At 48.8% G+C, this 20,712-nt stretch overlaps 2 protein-coding genes across 4 annotated transcripts in view; one reads left to right on the top strand and one right to left on the bottom strand.

Annotated features, from left to right (window-relative positions):
• drp2 (dystrophin related protein 2) overlaps positions 1-4,380 on the top strand; it is a 170,462-nt gene extending 166,082 nt beyond the window's left edge. For all 3 annotated transcript variants that reach the window (XM_029119414.2, XM_029119412.2, XM_029119413.2), the window contains one exon: positions 379-4,380. In XM_029119414.2, the coding sequence (XP_028975247.2) occupies positions 379-398 (20 nt within the window). In that variant the 3' untranslated portion in view covers positions 399-4,380. The remainder of the gene's footprint in view (positions 1-378) is intronic.
• LOC105031578 (glutamic acid-rich protein) lies at positions 3,802-20,671 on the bottom strand. The gene is made up of 9 exons (XM_034291746.1): positions 20,270-20,671; positions 18,449-18,628; positions 17,830-18,018; positions 15,965-16,141; positions 15,533-15,674; positions 11,197-11,936; positions 7,189-7,339; positions 5,278-5,981; positions 3,802-3,876 (listed from the first exon to the last, which is right to left on the bottom strand). The coding sequence occupies exons 1-9, from the start codon at positions 20,363-20,365 to the stop codon at positions 3,802-3,804; spliced, it is 2,454 nt and encodes an 817-aa protein (XP_034147637.1). The 5' UTR covers positions 20,366-20,671.
• Positions 20,672-20,712: the final 41 nt, after the last annotated feature.

The raw sequence follows: 20,712 nt of genomic DNA, 5'->3' as shown, positions 1-20,712 counted from the left end.
AGACCCTACTGCCCTCAAACAGACCTGAAACAGACCCCTACAGACATCAGACTGATCCTACAGACCTGAGACAGACCCTACAGACCTCAAACAGACCTAAGACAGACCCTACTGCCCTCAAACAGACCTGAAACAGACCCCTACAGACATCAGACTGATCCTACAGACCTGAGACAGACCCTACAGACCTCAAACAGACCTAAGACAGACCCTACTGCCCTCAAACAGACCTGAAACAGACCCCTACAGACATCAGACTGACCCTATAGACCTGAGACAGACCCTACAGACCTGAGACAAGTTGTGAGACTAAATTCAGCAGATTTGATAGAAGTATTCGCCTTAACACCTAATGTCCACTCTGTCCTCCTCTTCCAGGAACCACTTCACTCATCTAACCCAGGAACGGGCCTGGAGTACATAGCGATGCCTGATGGGAAGACTTTTTGGCCTGTGCCCAAAATGACTGCTGTCTGAGTGCACCAAGCCCTTGAACCCTGACCCTCTCATGGACCTCTGAGCACTAACCATCCGTGTGGGAGTCAAAAGTTAACAGCTAACGTCCAGGCCCAGTGCCACACATTGTGCTAACAAGCTATGGCTAATGTTAGCTGTGCAGCCAGACACTGTGTTATCCAGATAAGGTGGTTAAGAAAGCTAACAGCTTACGTTAGGAGACCACTCCAGAAAGCAACTGTGATAGCTAGCTAATATGCAACGGCTAATGCTAGCAGCCCAGCCAAGACACTGTGCCAACCGGTGTTGCGTAGTTGTTCGAAGGTGTGAAGCTTTATATCCATACAGCACAAGGACCTTCTGCAAACATAACTTTTACACAATGCAAAAAGGAGTGAGGATTTCCCCCCATTTTCTTCTGTCTGGGTGCAAGTAACAGTGAGTGTACGTTCACCGGTTTTTATGTGTGTGTGTTTGAAAAAAAATGCCTCTGTCTAACGCGTTTATAACGTGTTTCTTAGCGGGTGTTGGTGGGCACCGGCATTGCCTCCATTTGGGTCCAGCTGGCTGCTTTTCATGTGGCTGTTGGCTGGCGACCGGGGCCGAACGCTGGAGGGCCTTGGGGGGCCCACAACACGCTCAGTGACCCTGTGGGGCCCACCGACACGCTGTCAGTACAACAACCATTATCAAGCGAAGACCGCCTTGTGCCCCCGAGCCCAACGCCTCAAACGTGCGCGCGTTCCCTCTCCCTCGCTCACTGTCGGCCCCCTGCTCTGTCACGTTGGGCGCACGGATCGGGAGCATGCACGCACGCGTCTTTAACCCAAGCCGTCTTGTAGTTCTAACCCACGCAATCCAACTCACAGAGTGAGCTCTGTGGAGAGAGACGGGCCGGGAGTGAGCTCTGTGGAGAGAGACGGGCCGGGAGTGAACTCTGTAGGGAGAGACAGGCCGGGAGTGAGCTCTGTAGGGAGAGACGGGCCGGGAGTGAGCTCTGTAGGGAGAGACAGGCCGGGAGTGAACTCTGTAGGGAGAGACAGGCCGGGAGTGAGCTCTGTGGAGAGAGACAGGCCGGGAGTGACCTCTGTGGAGAGAGACAGGCAGGGAGTGAGCTCTGTAGAGAGAGACAGGCCGGGAGTGAGCTCTGTGGAGAGAGACAGGCCGGGAGTGAGCTCTGTAGAGAGAGACGGGCCGGGAGTGAGCTGTGTGGAGAGAGACGGGCCGGGAGTGAGCTCTGTAGAGAGAGACGGGCCGGGAGTGAGCTCTGTAGAGAGAGACGGGCTGGGAGTGAGCTCTGTAGAGAGAGACAGGCAGGAAGTGAGCTCTGTGGAGAGAGACAGGCCGGGAGTGAGCTCTGTAGAGAGAGACGGGCCGGGAGTGACCTCTGTGAAGAGAGACAAGATTCAGAGGCTCTCTGCCTCAGGGGGGTTAGGGAGAGGTCGGGCCCACTTCACTGAGCTCTTGCTCCTCCCTCTACTCTGAGCTCTGGCTGCGTTCAAAGGGGAGGCGGGGTGAGGCAGACATGTGCCTCCCCTTCTCCCCCTCCTAGGGTGGGTTGGGATGAGCAGCACCACCTCCACCCTGCGTTCCAGATCAGTCCACTGCCTCCGTCACTTGAACCCTCCCTCAGCCATGTGATATTTTACCTCACAGCACTTACACCTTCAGGTCACTTTGGGATCAAAGAGATAGAAGCTGCTGCCATCCATCCAGGGGTCCCTCCCGTCAATCTGCCTTAAACCCAGACAAAGTCCATCACTGACCAACGTGTGTTTTCATGCTGCTGCCTTGAACATTATTGAACCAGTTGGCCCTGACCTCTGTCTTTTCTTCTCTTGCTTGTGACTCATCTATTTGTTTAACAGATGTTACAGTACTGGCTCACAAAAAGCCTTTTTTGTATCACTCAGCGCTTTCACTGTCCGCTGGACGACACTGCATGAGTCAGCTATTATGGGTGGAAGTGTGTGTGTCATTCAATGTCAGATCCCAGGTGTGTTCAGGGTCGGTGGCGGTCTGCTGTAAATGCAGGAGAGACCCTGTGGGTGAGGACTGCGTGGACTGCAGGGTTTCATGTAGTTTCAGTGGCCACTCGTTAAAAAGGCCAGTGTCCAAAAGGGCTTTGGTGAGGTTGAGGGAGGACGCCGACAGTGGAAACTCCTTTATGTGGAGGTGGAAAAGGAGGCTCAGAGGGGGTGGAGATCTGAGAGACAAGTCAAAAAAGGAAGAAAAGAGCCCATTTAGCGCTCCTGGGCTGAGCAAAGAGGAGGCGCTCCGCTTTGATGTGCTTGCCATAGCAAATCTCCAGAAAACAGACAGACAGGAGGCGAGCGCTTCTCTGGAAATGGGGGAATATGCTCTGTGTTTATACAGCGAACCATTTTCAAAACCATCAAGTTATCACACCCACAGACGCAGGGAGCCATGATGTGAATAGTTTAGATCATTTGAGAACATTCTGACCTTATTGCCAAGAACAGATTTCAGTTTGAATCCCATCCCAGCATTCGTTATACTTTATCTCCTCAAGGCGCCAGCGTTCCCGTTGACATCACAGAGTGCTGCCGTGGCCCTCTGTTTATTTTGACGCCGTTGCTAGGAAACTGTCCCCAAGGACACGGCGTTGCAGGTTGCAAGCCGGTAAGGTAGGGTGGCGTACATAATGACAATGCTAATAACATACGGGGAAGTGCCCCCGTAACAAGGCCTGTTTAATGTTCAACCGGCATAAACTGGCATTATCGTTGACATCTGTTCCACCTTCGCTGAGTGTTGAGACGCACCTGTATCTTTCACTGGCATGTCAGAATCCGGGGGAATGAAAGCTCAAGAGGGGAAAAAAATTAACGCAATGCAAATAATGTTTCCTCTTTGGAAACCCCTTTAATGTTAAACACATCTCATTACACATTGATGAGCCTCATGAACACACTTGTGGCTTGATGACTCATGCTCTCTGTCTGTTTGAAATAATGCATTTAGCTACAGGAAGAGATTCAGTGCACCAGAATATACTACCCATAAGTCCTGTAGGCTCCTGTAAATGTGTCGTGTGTTTTGTTTTGAACGGAGAGTGTAGATGGACTGAATGAGTCAATCACTGTAGCCAGTAGTTTGTCAGGCTGGCGTAAAACATTCTTATGGTTCACTACTACACAACAGCATTGTAGCTCTGCACTGTGGGCCTCTCGCTCCAGCTCTCAGACGCAGGTCTTTGTAGACATCCTCTGTTGTAGCTCTCTGATGACTGGCCTATCCAAAAGGCTTCTCTCGGAGCCGTGGGGAACACCATGCTATACAGCCACGTCTCTCTTTTATTAGACATCGGAGACATCTTGGGTCCTAGAACACTGGCTCTGCCCCAGTGGGGTTCTCAGCGACGGCGTGGCACGACCACCACCCGACCGGTACCACCACCTACAGCATGACAGGAGAGAAGCGGCGTTCTCTGGAGATGAGGAGACTTGGCTAACGGGGCTAGGTCCCTGCGGTAGATGGAGGGTCCTTCCCATTTCCCTGGCGTGGTAACGAGGCGCGGAGTGGGTTGTTTGTGTTCTCTAGCATGGCGGGGCCATGAATCACTTAACCTTACAGTGGGACCAGAGCTGTGACAAGAAACACCATCTTTACATAGAAACAACCACCGCCACTAGACCCCAGTCATCATTTCTAGTTCACGGTCGAACCTACAGCTCTGCTTTTAATCAACATTACTACGCCCCATTACTTGTCGATTTGTTTATGACTCATATATCATTGTCACGTATTTTATTTATTTAACTGTGTACTGACATTCCTCCCTCCCGTTTTCCCAATCGTTTTTTAATCTGTAGAAAACGTTTGTGAAAGAAAGGCTTTTTAATAATGAGTGGGTTTCTGGCTGCTTTCTACTCTTTGTGTACAAAGAATAAAATTTGTATTTGTTATAAACAACGACTTCTTGTCTTGTGTGCAAGTCATACAACTAGCCTGAATTCAATTACAATAGTTTATGATCCTATAGTATCAATGCCTGTGATTTATGACCATCACATGATAGTTTATGATCATACAGTATCAATGCCTGTGATTTATGACCATCACATGATAGTTTATGATCATACAGTATCAATGCCTGTGATTTATGACCATCACATGATAGTTTATGATCATACATTATCAATGCCTGTGTGAGATTTACTTCTTCCTGTATCTACGCTTGGATCTGGACTTGGTCTTGGTAGAGACATCCCTATTTCCAGTTGAGGCTCCAGGTTTGACGTTTCTCTCCCCCTCCAATGGACACAGCTCTGAACGCTCTCCCTCAGTTTTATGTCCTTTGCACATTTTTCTGTCGTTTGTCTCTTTGTTGGATCCAGGCTTCGGCATGTCTGACCTCACTCTCCCCTCAGTTACCTCAGAGAGCCGTGGATTAATGGCATCAGCACTGGCTAATGGACTCTTATTGGTCCACTCAGATTGGACGGCACCACTTCCTGTACTGTTGTCTTGGTTTCCTACGATTTCATCAGTTCCTTTCTGTGTGGTCGTTGATTGATATTTGCCCTTCTCTGCCATTTCATCGTCCTCTGATCTCTCTCTAGCTATTGTATCTGCTCTGGTCAGTTCCCAGTGGCTGTCATCATGTTCGGCCCTGTCATCTGGTCTCACCCGTCCGTCTCTCTCTGCCACCACATCGTCTCTCTCCGCCTCCACGCCGTCTCTCTCTGCCTCCACACCGTCTCTCTCTACCTCGTCTCTCTCTGCCTCCACACCATCTCTCTCTAACTCGTCTCTCTCTACCTCGTCTCTCTCTGCCTCCACACCGTCTCTCTCTACCTCGTCTCTCTCTGCCTCCACACCGTCTCTCTCCACACCGTCTCTCTCTACCTCGTCTCTCTCTACCTCGTCTCTCTCTACCTCGTCTCTCTCTACCTCGTCTCTCTCTATCTCGTCTCTCTCCACACCGTCCCTCTCCGCCTCGTCTCTCTCCACACCGTCTCTCTCCACACCGTCTCTCCCTGTCTCGTCTCTCTCTGCCTCGTCTCTCTCTGCCTCGTCTCTCTCTGCCTCGTCTCTCTCTGCCTCCACACCGCCTCCATGCTTCCTACCAGCTTCCACACTACCTCCTACTTTCCCAGAGGCTGCGTCTTCTACGGCCTTTGCACTTCCCTCTGCTTGTCCCTCACTCATAACCCCTCTCACCCCATCAGTGCCTCCATCTTTTAGATTTAAGCCTGATTCCTCCTGTTTTTTAACACTTCCCTGTGCTCCACTTTTCTCCTCTTTAAAGTGCACTGTCTTCTTTACTTTCCCTTTTTTGGCCTTGGTTTTCCACTTTTCCTCCGTGACTTCCCAGTAGTTCTTGTTGTCCCTGACGTGCTTGGTCCGGAGGTTCTCGCCCAGCTTCTTCATCTCCTGCATGACAACAGGCTTGAACCTGGGTTCCAGGCGCTCCACCTTTCGGAAGTCTTTCCTGGCCTGTTCCTCATGACACAAAGCCGAGTGTGCCCTGGCTCGCTGGTACACAGCCTTGAAGTTATCTACAAAGAGAGGGCGAGGAAGAGGCACAGATCAGATAGACGGAGGGACATTGAGAGAGGAGAAGACACAGGGAGAAGTTATTTGAAGAGAGATATTTGAAAGAACAAGATGCGGAGAGAAGGACAATAAGACATGCGGGGTGAGAGGAAGACTACGATGAGGCAGAAAGAGAACAGGAGAAAGACCCAAAAAGGTGGTCAGGAGAGGAATAGAGAGAATTAAAAAACAAAAGTGAGAGAAAAGAGGGGAAATTATAGTTTTTTTGTAAACCCACTTTAAATCCATTCAGTGATAAATAATGCAGGCACGAAGAAAACATTGAATTTCACTCCTGACGAGTGTGTAGGGAATGATGCTAGTAAATTTTGCAACTTGGGGAGAGAAAGTTACAAAGTCTAGTCCAAAGCAACACAAGAACACGCTCTGTTCAAGGCCATTCATTGGTGTGACAGACATTCAGCACCAAACAGGGTTTTTCTTTCTGTCTTTTCAGCCGTGGAAAGACAGGGTGACAGGTGAGTCATGGAGAGAGAGACAAGGTGAGGGGTGAGGCATGGAGAGACAGGGTGGGGGGGGGGGTGGAGAGGGAGACAGGGTGAGGGGGGAGGCATGGAGAGAGAGACAGGGTGACAGGTGAGTCATGGAGAGAGAGACTAGGTGATGGGGCTAGGAGTTGAGAGAGAGACAGGGTGAGGGGGGAGGAGTGGAGAGAGACAGGATGAGGGGGGAGGAGTGGAGAGAGACAGGGTGAGGGGTGGTAGGAGTGGAGAGAGAGACAGGTTGAGGGGGGAGGAGTGGAGAGAGAGACAGGGTGAGGGGGGGTAGGAGTGGAGAGAGAGACAGGTTGAGGGGGGAGGAGTAGAGAGAGAGACAGGGTGAGGGGGGAGGAGTGGAGAGAGAGACAGGGTGAGGGGGGAGGAGTGGAACACAAACTTGCAATTACAGCATCTCAACTGTAAACAAAAGGTTTCTAGATGACGCCCTGAGCCAGCATGGGGATGAATCCATTGTTCTGGCCGTGAGTACGACGGTTTACTCTAATTGCTGCTGCAAGTCACTTTGGATTTTTTTTTAATGGAAAACGAAAGAAACACACAGAAGAGACCTTGAAAGAGAGAGAAAAATGTCTGGAATTGAGAGAGAGATATAATGGGAAAGAACCAGATCAACTGAATAAAGGTAGTGTGTGTGTTTGTGTGAAAGTACCTGCGTCTTTCTTAATCAGCTTGGTGTTGAGATCCACCACTTGCTGGTAGTCCCTGAGCTCCAGGAGACACTGACTGAGATTGAGTGTGATCGGCACGCGCACTTTCTCCAGAGAGTCCCAGTCCTCCTTCCTATCTGTGTAGTCCACCTCCTGTAGTGAGCGACGAGGAGGTGAAGGCAGAGCCAAGGGGAGTTACAGGGATCGGACAATGTCAGTGAGATGGGGGATGGAGACAGGGAGACACCATAAGAAAATGGACCGAGAGTAACAGAAAAGAGGGACACAGAGAGAGAGAAAAAGAGAGATGCTTGGGTGATCACTGTCATACAAAAATCTCCAAGGGTCCATCTCTAGTATTTTTAGCTCTCCGGCTCTGCTCCTGCTCTGCTAGTGTACCTACAACCATATAGCGTCTCTCTTCAGCTGACTGGCAACAGGGAAACATGATTAGAGCTTGTGCAACGGCACACGGCATGTCTCTTACATAACAAGTCTCATAAAGGAGTATCTGGAGGGCAGAGATCCCAAACAACACTTGAGAAAAAGGTCAGCATTCCAAACATTGCAGTTGTAGGTTCCAAGATCACCAGACACATTTCAGATTTCCATTATAAATTGTTTTATGTAATGTTCTATTAGCATATTGTTTTATAAAAATAAAATATCTCCCAAATATGTTTAATTAGATGAAACTGCTAAAAATGTAAAGTTTTGAATCACCTCAAACAGAATGAACGGTATTTATGATTGCTGGCAAGTCATTTTTAAGGAGGTCAGAGACACTTGATCAAAGGAGGCAAATGTCCTTGTTAAGTAAAGATCCCAACTATTTGTATTTCCAGCTCTCCACAGCAATCAAATGCCTTATCTAAGGAGCAGTTCCTATCCATCTAGAGAAATGACGACAATCTGAGGCAAAAAGACAGCATCCAGTTGCTTCCAAAAGCTAAACATGCTATGCATTTTATGACTATAAAATGACTTCTCAGGGGAGATAGGGGACATAAAGAATGTGGCACAAGAATAGAGGTAGCAATACTTACGCACTGAACTAAGCCAGTGGGAGGACACAGACGTGATCTACAGCACCACCATATCAAACACTGGCACACAAAAAATGTAATACAAATACAAGTAGTCAACTATAATATCAACAACTATAATATCTAATTGACATTAATGTCTAATGGCTTGTTGCTGTCAAAATACATGATGAACTATGACCCCAGATTAAATGATCTGACAGAACGACCACTTCCTGTAGAGTACTGCACCTCACCAACCTTACAATTCCCACAGACACAATTCACCAGTAAAGGAGGTTTGCAACCTGTATTTCTATCTTATTTTACAAGGCCTGTCTAACTTTTTTCAAACTATCTTAGCCAAAATCGTTCCATAGAAATGAGGGAATTCTTTTATAAACACAAGCCATTAAGCAGCACTTTTTTCCCATGTTCTATTGTTTTAAACTTTTTTTTGTTGTCCAGCAAACAGAGGCACAATCTTTGTCACATTAGCAGCCCATGGCAGTTGAATGTTAAGATAATTCCTCTTTCTGTCTGTGATATTTCGGTCACATGAAACCATTCACCTGCTGTGTGTTTTGAGAAAGGAGCTTTCCCACTAGATGCATTCCAGATACATTTCCACAAAGCCTCCTTCCATATTAACCTTGCTTTGCTTTTCACGTAAAGAAATAATATTTGTTTGAAGCCAAACAAAAAACATAATATAAAGTAAAATTTAGAGACAACGTAAACAAGGAAGAAAAACACCTTGCCGCGGGTCTCAAATGTTGACACTTAACCGTGCAGAGATGTTCATCCTCAAGGCCAGACAGGCACTATAAAAATCTAGCTTGGTAGAACTGGGATAGAAGTTTGAAGTATATTTCGATCGAAAATGCAAAATGTGTATAGAGAATTTTTACTTAGAGTGTCTTTGCTATTATAACCATGTATGTCTGCTTGTGATTGAAGGCTCAAAGGGGAAAGGGAAGAACGACACTGTCACCTAGCAACACTCAACCCTGTCCAGCCCCTTTATGGAGGTTGACAGAGGTGAAAGTTATTGGTCGGTCAGTATTCTTGTGCGGGTGCTTTTATATAACAGATGGATACATTTCATGTCTGCAGGACTACACATACAGTAGGTCCTGCCCCTCCACTAGGTCAAAGGCCATCTCTGCCTTTGACCTAGAAATAGGCCACACACACGTCTTCTGTCAATATATCAAAGATATATATATATATATATATATATATTACTACTCTGCCACTGCCTTGCTATGCTATGCCTGATAATGGATGTTTTCAGTTGTTACAGGTACATGTCTACCTCAGGAACCTCACCGCTGATATCGCTGCATTTCAGTGGCACATGCACCTTGTACATTCAATTTGCCTCCTTGCAGATTTAGAATTGCCATTGTGCTTGCATTCTTATAGTTTTTACATACGCATGTCTACCTCAGAACCTCACTCCCAGGAAGGCATTCAGGAGCCATCCGAAACAGATTCCCAAGCCACCTCATACACTATACCTAATGCTAAAATACACTATACCTAATGCTAAAATACACTATACCTAATGCTAAAATACACTATACCTAATGCTAAAATACACTATACCTGATACTAAAATACACTATACCTAATGCTAAAATACACTATACCTAATGCTAAAATACACTATAGCTAATACTAAAATGTCTGCCTTACTTTATTTGCCTTACTGCACATTTAGTGTTGCTCATTCCACTGGTAAATCTACACATTCCACTGGTAAAATACATTATACTTAATACTTTGTAAATGTTTTGCCCTATTTGCACGTCTGGTTAGATGCTAACTGCATTCGTTGTACAGTACTTGCACTGTTATATGACAATAAAGTTGAATCTAATCTAATATGCCTAAGAAAATGAGTGTCTTCTGAAGATGAAGGCAGTCCAATACGAATGAACTTGTTTGCCCATCAATGAGCTGAGCCTGTATTCCAGAGTATTCCCTTTCTTTCTTGAGGACAGAAGTCTCTATTTGACCACTTCAGGGTTCCTGACTCCATCATGAGATGCAACTCTAACAGGAACATCCTCATTCAGAGCACTTCTTCTCTCATCACTAGCCTTGGTAAACACTGTGTGCCGGTAAAATGAGTGAACCTTGTGTTTCTTCTAGAAATCACGGGGAAAACATTTACAGGGATTTCTTGTTTTTCTTTGTCCGAGGCGAGGCACGCCTCTTCTCCATTGAAAATGTGCATCTGTACAATGATGCACTCCCCAAACCCACATCCCTTCTCAAATGGAGTTAATGGAGGACCACTGCAACATAGTTGACATGCCTCAAACCCTTTAAAGTGGAGTAAATGGAGGAACACTGCAACATTATTATGGCTCAACCCCTTTGATATGTCTCATGGCAAACCCATTGCACTTCGACTATGCTCTGAATAGCGTATATTTCATACAAAGGTACCACTGGTTTTACTGTGCGCTGAACATATACTCAAATGAACATACACATGAATAGATACACCAAAGAAAATACCACCAAATGTGTTGGATGTGTAATATGTTGTTTATATGGGCATAATCTGTGTGTAATATGTTGTTTATATGGGCATAATCTGTGTGTAATATCTTGTTTATATGGGCATAGTCTGTGTGTAATATCTTGTTTATATGGGCATTGTCTGTGTGTAATATCTTATTTATATGGGCATTGTCTGTGTGTAATATCTTGTTTATATGGGCATAATCTGTGTGTAATATCTTGTTTATATGGGCATAATCTGTGTGTAATATCTTGTTTATATGGGCATAATGTGAGTAGAATCACTTTTACCTCAGTTATCGATGTAATTCAGTGGTTTTGACAACATGGGGCCCATTTCGGCACATACATGACAAGTTATAACATTTTTGGGGACCCATTTTGTCTCGCCTCACTTTTACAACACATGACCAAAAATCCCAGAATCCATCTTGAATGGCCACTAACCTTCTGAATGAAGTCGACAAACTCCAGAGCCTCCTTGAACTTTCCAGTGGCTTCACTGTATTTCTGCTCAGTCAGCAGGAAGTTGCCCTCCTTCTGCAGAAACATGATGTGTCGCAACTTCTGCTGCCAGTCCATCCCCTCCGCAGGATGCACAAACAGAGTGTTCTGATTGGTCGCGGGCTGGGTTTCGGCACTGCTGTTAGCCATCTCATTGGCTGTTTCATTATTCACTACAGCTTGATTGGCTGGTCTTTCCTTCACTCTAGCCCTGTCTTTCACTGTAGCCATCATGGATGTTTCACCCTTCGTCACAACTTTGTTCCATGGTTTTTCATTTTTCACAGTAGTTTCTGAGCTCTCATCCTGCACTCCCTCCTCTTTCTTTCTCTTTCCTTCTTTCTCTTTCTTAGCATCCTTCTTTTCCTTCTCTTCTTTTTCTTCCACATCGTTTTCCTCCTCCTCCTCCATCACTTCCTTTTCTCCCTTCTCCTCTTTAACCTCCATTTCCTTCTTCTCGTCCTCCTCTTTCTTCCCCTCTGGCTCCAGGCAGTTCCAGTATTTCTGTTTCTCCTCCCAGTTCTTCTCCCTCACTCTGTCAGTGAGGAGCCTCAGCTCTTTGTGTATGAGAGGACCCAGTGTGGGGTCCAGGTTGGCCACCATGTTAAAGTCCCTCTTGGCTTCCTTCTCATTCCACACTGCGGCATGAGCCTTGGCCCTCTTGTAGTACGCCTTGACACAGTCTGTAGGAGACAGGACCAGGGAGGAAGGAAGAGTTTCAAAAAGAGAGCCGTTACTTAGGTATGAGATGGAAATGGTCATCAACATTCACTGCGGTCTTTGGAAGTAAGAATGCACCTTATTAGAATGGTGTCAACAACCAACACACATCAGCTGAGCACTTTGTACTCATCTAGGGGCTGTGGGGTGCTTTAATATGATGCATTTCCAATTACTACATTTCTTATCAGTGAAGAACCTGGGGAGGGAGAGAATATACTGGAGACAGGGTTTAATGGTATGTTTGTGTGTGTTTGTGTGTGTGTGTGTGGGGGGGGGGGGGGGTGGCACTGACAGGATGGAGTGTGTCATATGTGAGAGAGTGCATGTGTGTGTGAGACATCTCCTGGGGCGTGTGAGAGAGAAGGAGAGATCAATAAAGGGAGAGAAAGCATCCTCACTCCGACCCTGGTCTCAGAACACAGACCTCTTAATACGCTCTCCCTGAGGAGAAGATGGCTGGGGCAGATCGCCAGTTTATCTCCACATTGATGTCTCTCCTCTTGTTTTCTCTTGAAATCATCCCCACTCCCCCGTACATTTCTAATTCTGCCAACATTGAAATACATTTCTTCAGAGCCTGTGGCAATAACAGAGCCCCCATTGAGTCCTTCTCAGAAATAAGATGTTTCTTCAGATGGAGGGATGGAGTCATGGAGGACGGCAGATTAGAACGGAAAGAGACAACAAGGTAACGATGACAGGAGGAGGCCAGGGAGAGAGGAGGGGGCAAGGGAGAGAGGAGGAGGCAAGGGAGAGAGGAGGGGACAGGGAGAGAGTAGGGGACAGGGAGAGAGTAGGGGGCAAGGGTGAGAGGAGGAGGCAGGGAGAGGGGAGGGGACAGGGAGAGGGAAGGGGGCAGGGAGAGGGAAGGGGGCAGGGAGAGGGAAGGGGGCAGGGAGAGGAGAGGGGGCAGGGAGAGGGGAGGGGACAGGGAGAGAGGAGGGGACAGGGAGAGGAGAGGGGGCAGGGAGAGGGGAGGGGACAGGGAGAGAGGAGGGGACAGGGAGAGGAGAGGGGGCAGGGAGAGAGGAGGGGACAGGGAGAGGGGACAGGGAGAGAGGAGGGGACAGGGAGAGGAGAGGGGGCAGGGAGAGGGTAGGGGGCAGGGAGAGGGTAGGGGGCAGGGAGAGAGGAGGGGAGAGGGGAGGGGACAGGGAGAGAGGAGGGGAGAGGGGAGGGGACAGGGAGAGAGGAGGGGAGAGGGGAGGGGACAGGGATTTGAAATGACACATGGAACATGGGGTTATCAACTGTGCGCTTAAGTGGGCATTTGCTTTTCCTATCTGATGAACCATTTATAAATTACAGTCTGTTTGCATTTAGTCACCCCATATGTTGGTACTAAAATTCTTCAGACACATCAACATTATGCACAATAAAATAGCCATGTTTATTATTAGGTCCCTTTTCCTTTGCATGCAATGACAGCTTGAAGTCTGCGACCGACAGACATCACCAGATGCTGGTTATCTTCCCTGGTGAGTCTCTGACAGGCCTGAACTTCAGCTGTCTTCAGTTCCTATTTGATCCCAAGTCTTTTCTCCTTGTCTTCAGAATGTGACCGGCAAGTTGAGTTAGATTCACATCGGCTGATTGATTTGGCCAGTCAAAAACAGTAAACCCTTTCAGGCCTGGAAATCTCATTTGTAGCTATGGAAGTTTATTTTGGGGTCACTCTTCTGCGTGATGAAGTGCCGTCAAATTAGGTTAGGGGAATGTGACTATAGTTGAGCGGATCAAATCTGTCTGCTTGGGCACCTGAGATGGGGCGTGGGGCCATTTACCACACGTGTTGTAACTTCTGAATGGGTCATACAAAGTGCTGGAATACAGAGCCCCCTGCCAAAAAAAAAGTGTCACTGTCCAGTTACTTCTTGTGTTAACTGTATATACTAAAACCTACGCACACACGCACGCACACACACACACACACACACAGCCATCATGTCGAGTCAAAGCAGAGGAAATGAGGAGGAAGCCAAGACATGGCAGCCTGCCTCTATGGACGCCGTCTCTAGATGATGTCATTACTCATAGGGCATTGAACTGTATAGTGGATGTCAGAATAGGACCTCCTTGTGGATTAGACAGAAAAACATGGAAGGCGGTACAGTACAAATCCCTGCACAAAGCAGAAAATGTGTGTCAACTTGCATGTCAACTGCAGTGCACCAAAACACACTTCACAGTCTGACAGACTTCCGTAACGCCTCTGAACAGACAGGCCCCTTGCGTATGCAAACTTAGCCAGCAAACTTAGCCAGGATCTATACAAAGAACAAAAGCTGTCTGCATAGTTTTATCATTGTAAACTGGATGTCTGAGTGTCAGTGGGTGCTTGGGTTTTGATGAGTTTGAGGATGTGGGGATGTGGGGATGTGTGCGCGGGGATGTGGGGATGTGTGCGCGGGGATGTAGGATGTGTGGGGATGTGTGCGCGGAGATGTGGGGATGTGTGCGCGGAGATGTGGGGATGTGTGCGCGGGGATGTGGGGATGTGTGCGCGGGGATGTGGGGATGTGTGCGCGGGGATGTGGGGATGTGTGCGCGGGGATGTGGGGATGTGTGCGCAGGGATGTGGGGATGTGTGCGCGGGGATGTGGGGATGTGTGCGCGGGGATGTGTGCGCGGGGATGTGGGGATGTGTGCGCGGGGATGTGGGGATGTGTGCGCGGGGATGTGGGGATGTGTGCGCGGGGATGTGGGGATGTGTGCGCGGGGATGTGGGGATGTGTGCGCGGGGATGTGGGGATGTGTGCGCGGGGATGTGGGGATGTGTGCGCGGGGATGTGGGGATGTGTGCGCGGGGATGTGGGGATGTGTGCGCGGGGATGTGGGGATGTGTGCGCGGGGATGTGGGGATGTGTGCGCGGGGATGTGGGGATGTGTGCGCGGGGATGTGGGGATGTGTGCATGTGTGCGCGGGGATGTGGGGATGTGTGCGCGGGGATGTGGGGATGTGTGCGCGGGGATGTGGGGATGTGTGCGCGGGGATGTGGGGATGTGTGCGCGGGGATGTGGGGATGTGGGCGCGGGGATGTGGGGATGTGGGCGCGGGGATGTGGGGATGTGTGCGCGGGGATGTGGGGATGTGTGCGCGGGGATGTGGGGATGTGTGCGCGGGGATGTGGGGATGTGTGCGCGGGGATGTGGGGATGTGTGCGCGGGGATGTGGGGATGTGTGCGCGGGGATGTGGGGATGTGTGCGCGGGGATGTGGGGATGTGTGCGCGGGGATGTGGGGATGTGTGCGCGGGGATGTGGGGATGTGTGCGCGGGGATGTGGGGATGTGTGCGCGGGGATGTGGGGATGTGTGCGCGGGGATGTGGGGATGTGTGCGCGGGGATGTGGGGATGTGGGCGCGGGGATGTGGGGATGTGTGCGCGGGGATGTGGGGATGTGTGCGCGGGGATGTGGGGATGTGTGCGCGGGGATGTGGGGATGTGTGCGCGGGGATGTGGGGATGTGTGCGCGGGGATGTGGGGATGTGTGCGCGGGGATGTGGGGATGTGGGCGCGGGGATGTGGGGATGTGGGCACAGCTGTGAATGCATCACCTTTGTGTTTGTGAATTAGGTCACTGGCGTGCTCCAGAACCTCATAGTACTCCTCCAGCTCCAACATGCACTGACAGTAGTTCAACACCAGAGGAGTGATGAGCTGGTCCACAGATATATAGTCCTCATCACCTGGCATCTCCTGCACCCAGAGGGAAGACAGACTGCTTGATCAAGGGACAAGACTTTCAGGATTGGGAAATGGTTAAATCAGTGTCCAGCACCTGTTTCTCCTCATCGTGGTGATGCAGTTCTCCTCACAGTTTGTGGTTTATGTCATCGATGCCCTCCTCAATGCCATCCCTCCCTCTCTCTTCATTTCCTTTGCTTTCTCTTCCTGTCATATCTCCCTTCTCTCTCCCATCACGCTGCCTTTCACTCTTTCCATAAAACTCATGTCATAACCTTCTCTCCTCTCCTAAATCCTCTCACCTTGGACAGTACAATCCGCAGAAGAACTACAGCTTCCTGGTACTTCTCGGCGGCCTCTCTGAACCTCCTCTGTCTGACCAGCGCGTTGCCCTGTAGGTGAAGCGAAGGCACCTCTTTCATCTTCTCATCCTTATCCATTATCCATGAGTCCCGCTTGTATGAGAAGGGGTCACCCACCTGGGAAGGGCAGGGGCCACAGTTATAACCAATGGAAACCTGCGTTCACTTCATAAACATCCATGGGTCAGCATCACTAGGCTGATGACTGCAGGCCAGCGTCACTAGGCTGATGACTGCAGGCCAGCGTCACTAGGCTGATGACTGCAGGCCAGCGTCACTAGGCTGATGTATGCGGGCCAGCGTCACTAGGCTGATGACTGCGGGCCAGCGTCACTAGGCTGATGTATGCGGGCCAGCGTCACTAGGCTGATGACTGCGGGCCAGCGTCACTAGGCTGATGTATACGGGCCAGCGTCACTAGGCTGATGTATGCGGGCCAGCGTCACTAGGCTGATGTATGCGGGCCAGCGTCACTAGGCTGATGACCGCGGGCCAGCGTCACTAGGCTGATGTATGCGGGCCAGCGTCACTAGGCTGATGACTGCAGGCCAGCGTCACTAGGCTGATGTATGCGGGCCAGCGTCACTAGGCTGATGTATGCGGGCCAGCGTCACTAGGCTGATGACTGCGGGCCAGCGTCACTAGGCTGATGACTGCGGGCCAGCGTCACTAGGCTGATGACTGCAGGCCAGCGTCACTAGGCTGATGTATGCAGGCCAGCGTCACTAGGCTGATGTATGCAGGCCAGCGTCACTAGGCTGATGTATGCAGGCCAGCGTCACTAGGCTGATGTATGCGGGCCAGCGTCACTAAGCTGATGACTGCAGGCCAGCGTCACTAGGCTGATGACTGCGGGCCAGCGTCACTAGGCTGATGTATGCAGGCCAGCGTCACTAGGCTGATGTATGCGGGCCAGCGTCACTAGGCTGATGTATGCGGGCCAGCGTCACTAGGCTGATGTATGCGGGCCAGCGTCACTAAGCTGATGACTGCAGGCCAGCGTCACTAGGCTGATGACTGCGGGCCAGCGTCACTAGGCTGATGTATGCAGGCCAGCGTCACTAGGCTGATGTATGCGGGCCAGCGTCACTAGGCAGATGTATGCGGGCCAGCGTCACTAGGCAGATGTATGCGGGCCAGCGTCACTAGGCTGATGACTGCAAGCCAGCGTCACTAGGCTGATGACTGCAGGCCAGCGTCACTAGGCAGATGTATGCGGGCCAGCGTCACTAGACTAATAAATTATTTCTGCCCCCACCTGTCCCCCAACGGCGACCCGCTGATGGCATGAAAACTCGTTGAGGCGTGAGGGGATGTGGATTCTTGGAGAGTTTGTTATTTGCAGTCAACTTGTAAAATAACAGGTGGGAATGATTTTCTGGAGGTGTTTTTGTTTGGACAGATCTGTGTGAGCTTTGAGTGTGCAGTCTCCATTCAGAGATGCTTTAGTAAACACGGGTGGACTTGTAATGGAGTGTGTCCAACCATTGTATGTGTGTTGTCCCTCTGTGTTAACTGGTTTCTTGCGCATTGTGTAACACATTCAACACCTCCTCTGTCTAAGCTCACTCCAACCCACACCACCCTTTTTCCAGTGTTTATGTGACCTCAGACTGTTCTTGGGTGAAATGTAAACACACAAGTTAGTCCGAGGCCACATGGTGATTATTTTAAATAAAAAACGATGCCAAAATGCATGAACACCTCTCTGTGGTGGGTTTGAATAAATCCCAGCCTAAACTGGGACTGCGATGTCAACTGATCTGTTCAATAACAGGTTTAAAACGCCCACTGAGCGGTGGTACCTGAATAAGCTCCATGATGAAGATCAGCGGCTGAGGTGTCCTCATCAGTTCATCCAGCTCCGTCCAGCCAGTGCTGTTGTAATGGAACATGTTCCCCATGCCACACGTGTGCCTCTGTCCCTCCAGGGGGTCCTTGCCCTGGGCAATCAGCCTCAGCCCTTTGGACACGATGGGGTACAGGCCAGTGTGCTGAGCCACGGCAACACAGGGCTGGGTGAGTGTGGGTGGAGTGGTGGCAAACACAGCAATGTCGACCTAACTCAAATAGACTCTGGAGCATTTTCCCACCTCAACCCCGCTGATTGCTGAACTAGCATCCAAAACGAACCTCAATCAATAAACCCATTTGACTTTCAAATGTTTCAAGCCAGGGAGGAAGAGAGAAATGACACACATGAAGATTTCAGTTTATAATTGTGTGTGTAGGAGACCACAAGAGGTCGATTAATCTGCATCAGAATGAGGAGAGCAGCAAAGCCCCCCCTCCCTGCCCCAGTTAACATTAATTACCAGATCATTTTAGACCCCCGGATCTACTGACTCACGCCCTTTTACACCTGGAGAAGTTGAAGTTGTGCGCGCGTGCGAGTATGTCAGATTAAAAAATTGCCGGACTCACAACGGCGTCACACCAGAACTCGGCCACCTCCCCGATCCTCATGGACGTCAGCAGCGGTTCCCAGACTTCCATCTTAAACATCTTCCCCACAAAGATCTCGACCGGCTTCTTGCCTTTACGACTGTCGTCAATCACTGTGCGCTCGAAGTCATCCAACAGCGTCTGGAAGTGGAACACCAGCTAGGATAAAGAGTAAGAGGGGTTTAAGTGACCGACCAGTGGTATTTGTGCCACATATGGTGGTTTCCTGAGATATTGGGCTATTTTTAATTACAATGTGCGGGCAAAAATGGGCTTAGTGGAGTTGATTTACAGACGGGGTTGTATAGAACAAATTGCGTTTGTGTGGGTTAGTCCGTGTGTGATTTGCAGTGTACTGTCACTAAAATCTGTCTACCCTGACCAGTGAAACTGCGGTTATGTTCCAGAGCTTTCTACTGACAACATACTGTCACACGTACATGACGTCATTTGGTGGTTGTGGGATGGCCTTAATCTCGACTGTCCGTATAACTTTTCATTTGAACGTAGCTTTGCTTTAAACCACAGGTGTCCAACCGGAGGGCTTAGTGTTTGCTGGTTTTTGTTTTTTCTTTAAATTGGTTCCCAGTTCAGACCTAAACAAACAGGTGAGGGTACAGCCTAACCAAATAGTGACCTCATTAATCAAGCAACGAGGTAAGAGCAAAAACCGGCAGACGCTGCCCTCCGTGGAACCGGTTCGACACCTGCGCTTTAAACGGTGTAGCGCGGAGTCAGAGGCCGCAACCCGACATAACGGGATCAAGACAGCATTGCACGTGACACAGATGTTTATGTTGGCATTGTCCCGGAAAACGTTTGTCACATATGGCTGGACGTGGTTAAATGTGTGGTAGAGGGACGTCATCAGTTTGAAAGGTCTGTTCCACGGGCTGGTGGGTGAGATGTAGCAATTATGTTGACCAAATGTTTGTGCGGTGTGATATAGAATAATCGACTCCTCTGGCGCCTTCATTATTCAGCAATCAAATTGAAGTGGGTCGAGGTACAGCACTCTCTAAAAATACACACTGTGAAGTGTTAATAAGTATACAATGCAAATTATACTTTGCATTATTTCCTCCCAGTGTTTACGGAGCACTAAACAACACGGAGTACACGCATTAATCTTCGGAAGTAGTCTAACTAAATTAAAATCCAGAGTTTTCAGTAGTAAATTATTTCAGCTATTTTTAGCCATTTAGTGTTGTTGTTAACTAAGTGAACACAGCGGATTTTTTTTTCACACAAAATGGAAAACCAAATGCATACTTCATCAACATCCAACCTGCTAAACTCCCACTTACTCTCAGAATACATATTTTCTTTACGTGTGAGCCTAAAATGAAATGTTCTTAAACTTCGTTAACTATATTTCAAAAGTACATTAGCCTACCATAATTTTTCAGAAGGTAATTCTAGGGATGTAGCGAACGAGTTAATACAAACTTCAACAATATCTTATAGGGGGAAGTTTTAGTTAACCAATTTATGGAGGGAAGCTAGAGTTAACCAATTTAAGGAGGGAAGCTTTGGTGAACTCTATTTTACTCAGGGAAGCTTTAGTCTAATTTTCGCTGCGAATAAATTGGTTCTGTAATTGGTCAACGATCTATTCACCGTATTTATCCCAACACGTTTTCCACATGTTAAACCCTGAATGTAATGGTGACCCAGTAGTAAATACAGGACCAAAAATATGATCGGAGCACCATGCCTCTGCCAGACTCCAGTATTCCCTGACAGATTATCAGACACCTTCACAGATAAAAGTGCAGTTGCTGGATGTTGTTCGGTTACCTTGGTGCCGGGTGGAAAGTGGGGTATAGGGCCGGTCCCTCCGGCCAAAATCCTCTTCCGGACCCCGGGATAGTTCAGCAGATATGTCTCTTCCATGTCGGGACCAAACTTCAGGCAGGTGTAAAGGTGTATTTCAGACCACGGTGCTGCCGTTTCGGGGGCAGGAATAGAGAAGCTTTTCCCCTTTCTCTAATTGGCCTAGTGAGAGGTGCGTGTGTAGTTGGAGTCCTGAGGCAACCAGGTGCTGCCCTCCTGTTCTCTGACAGATGGCTGGATTACAGAGGTTTGAACAAGGCCACTTTAATCTGGGTGAGCTAATGCCACCCCCCACAATAATCCCCTTTAAAAAGTTGAATAGGCGGGCCACCAGAGACTAGGACTCATGGAATAAGTAAGGGCAAGAGAGAGAGGGAGAGAGAGATCACTGTGGAAGAAAAGCTTTC

The sequence above is a fragment of the Esox lucius genome, chromosome 4 (assembly GCF_011004845.1).
Source record: "Esox lucius isolate fEsoLuc1 chromosome 4, fEsoLuc1.pri, whole genome shotgun sequence".
Lineage (NCBI taxonomy): Eukaryota > Metazoa > Chordata > Actinopteri > Esociformes > Esocidae > Esox > Esox lucius.
The sequence above is the reverse complement of the archived record's forward strand: the minus strand, read 5'-3'. Positions and strand labels throughout refer to the sequence as shown.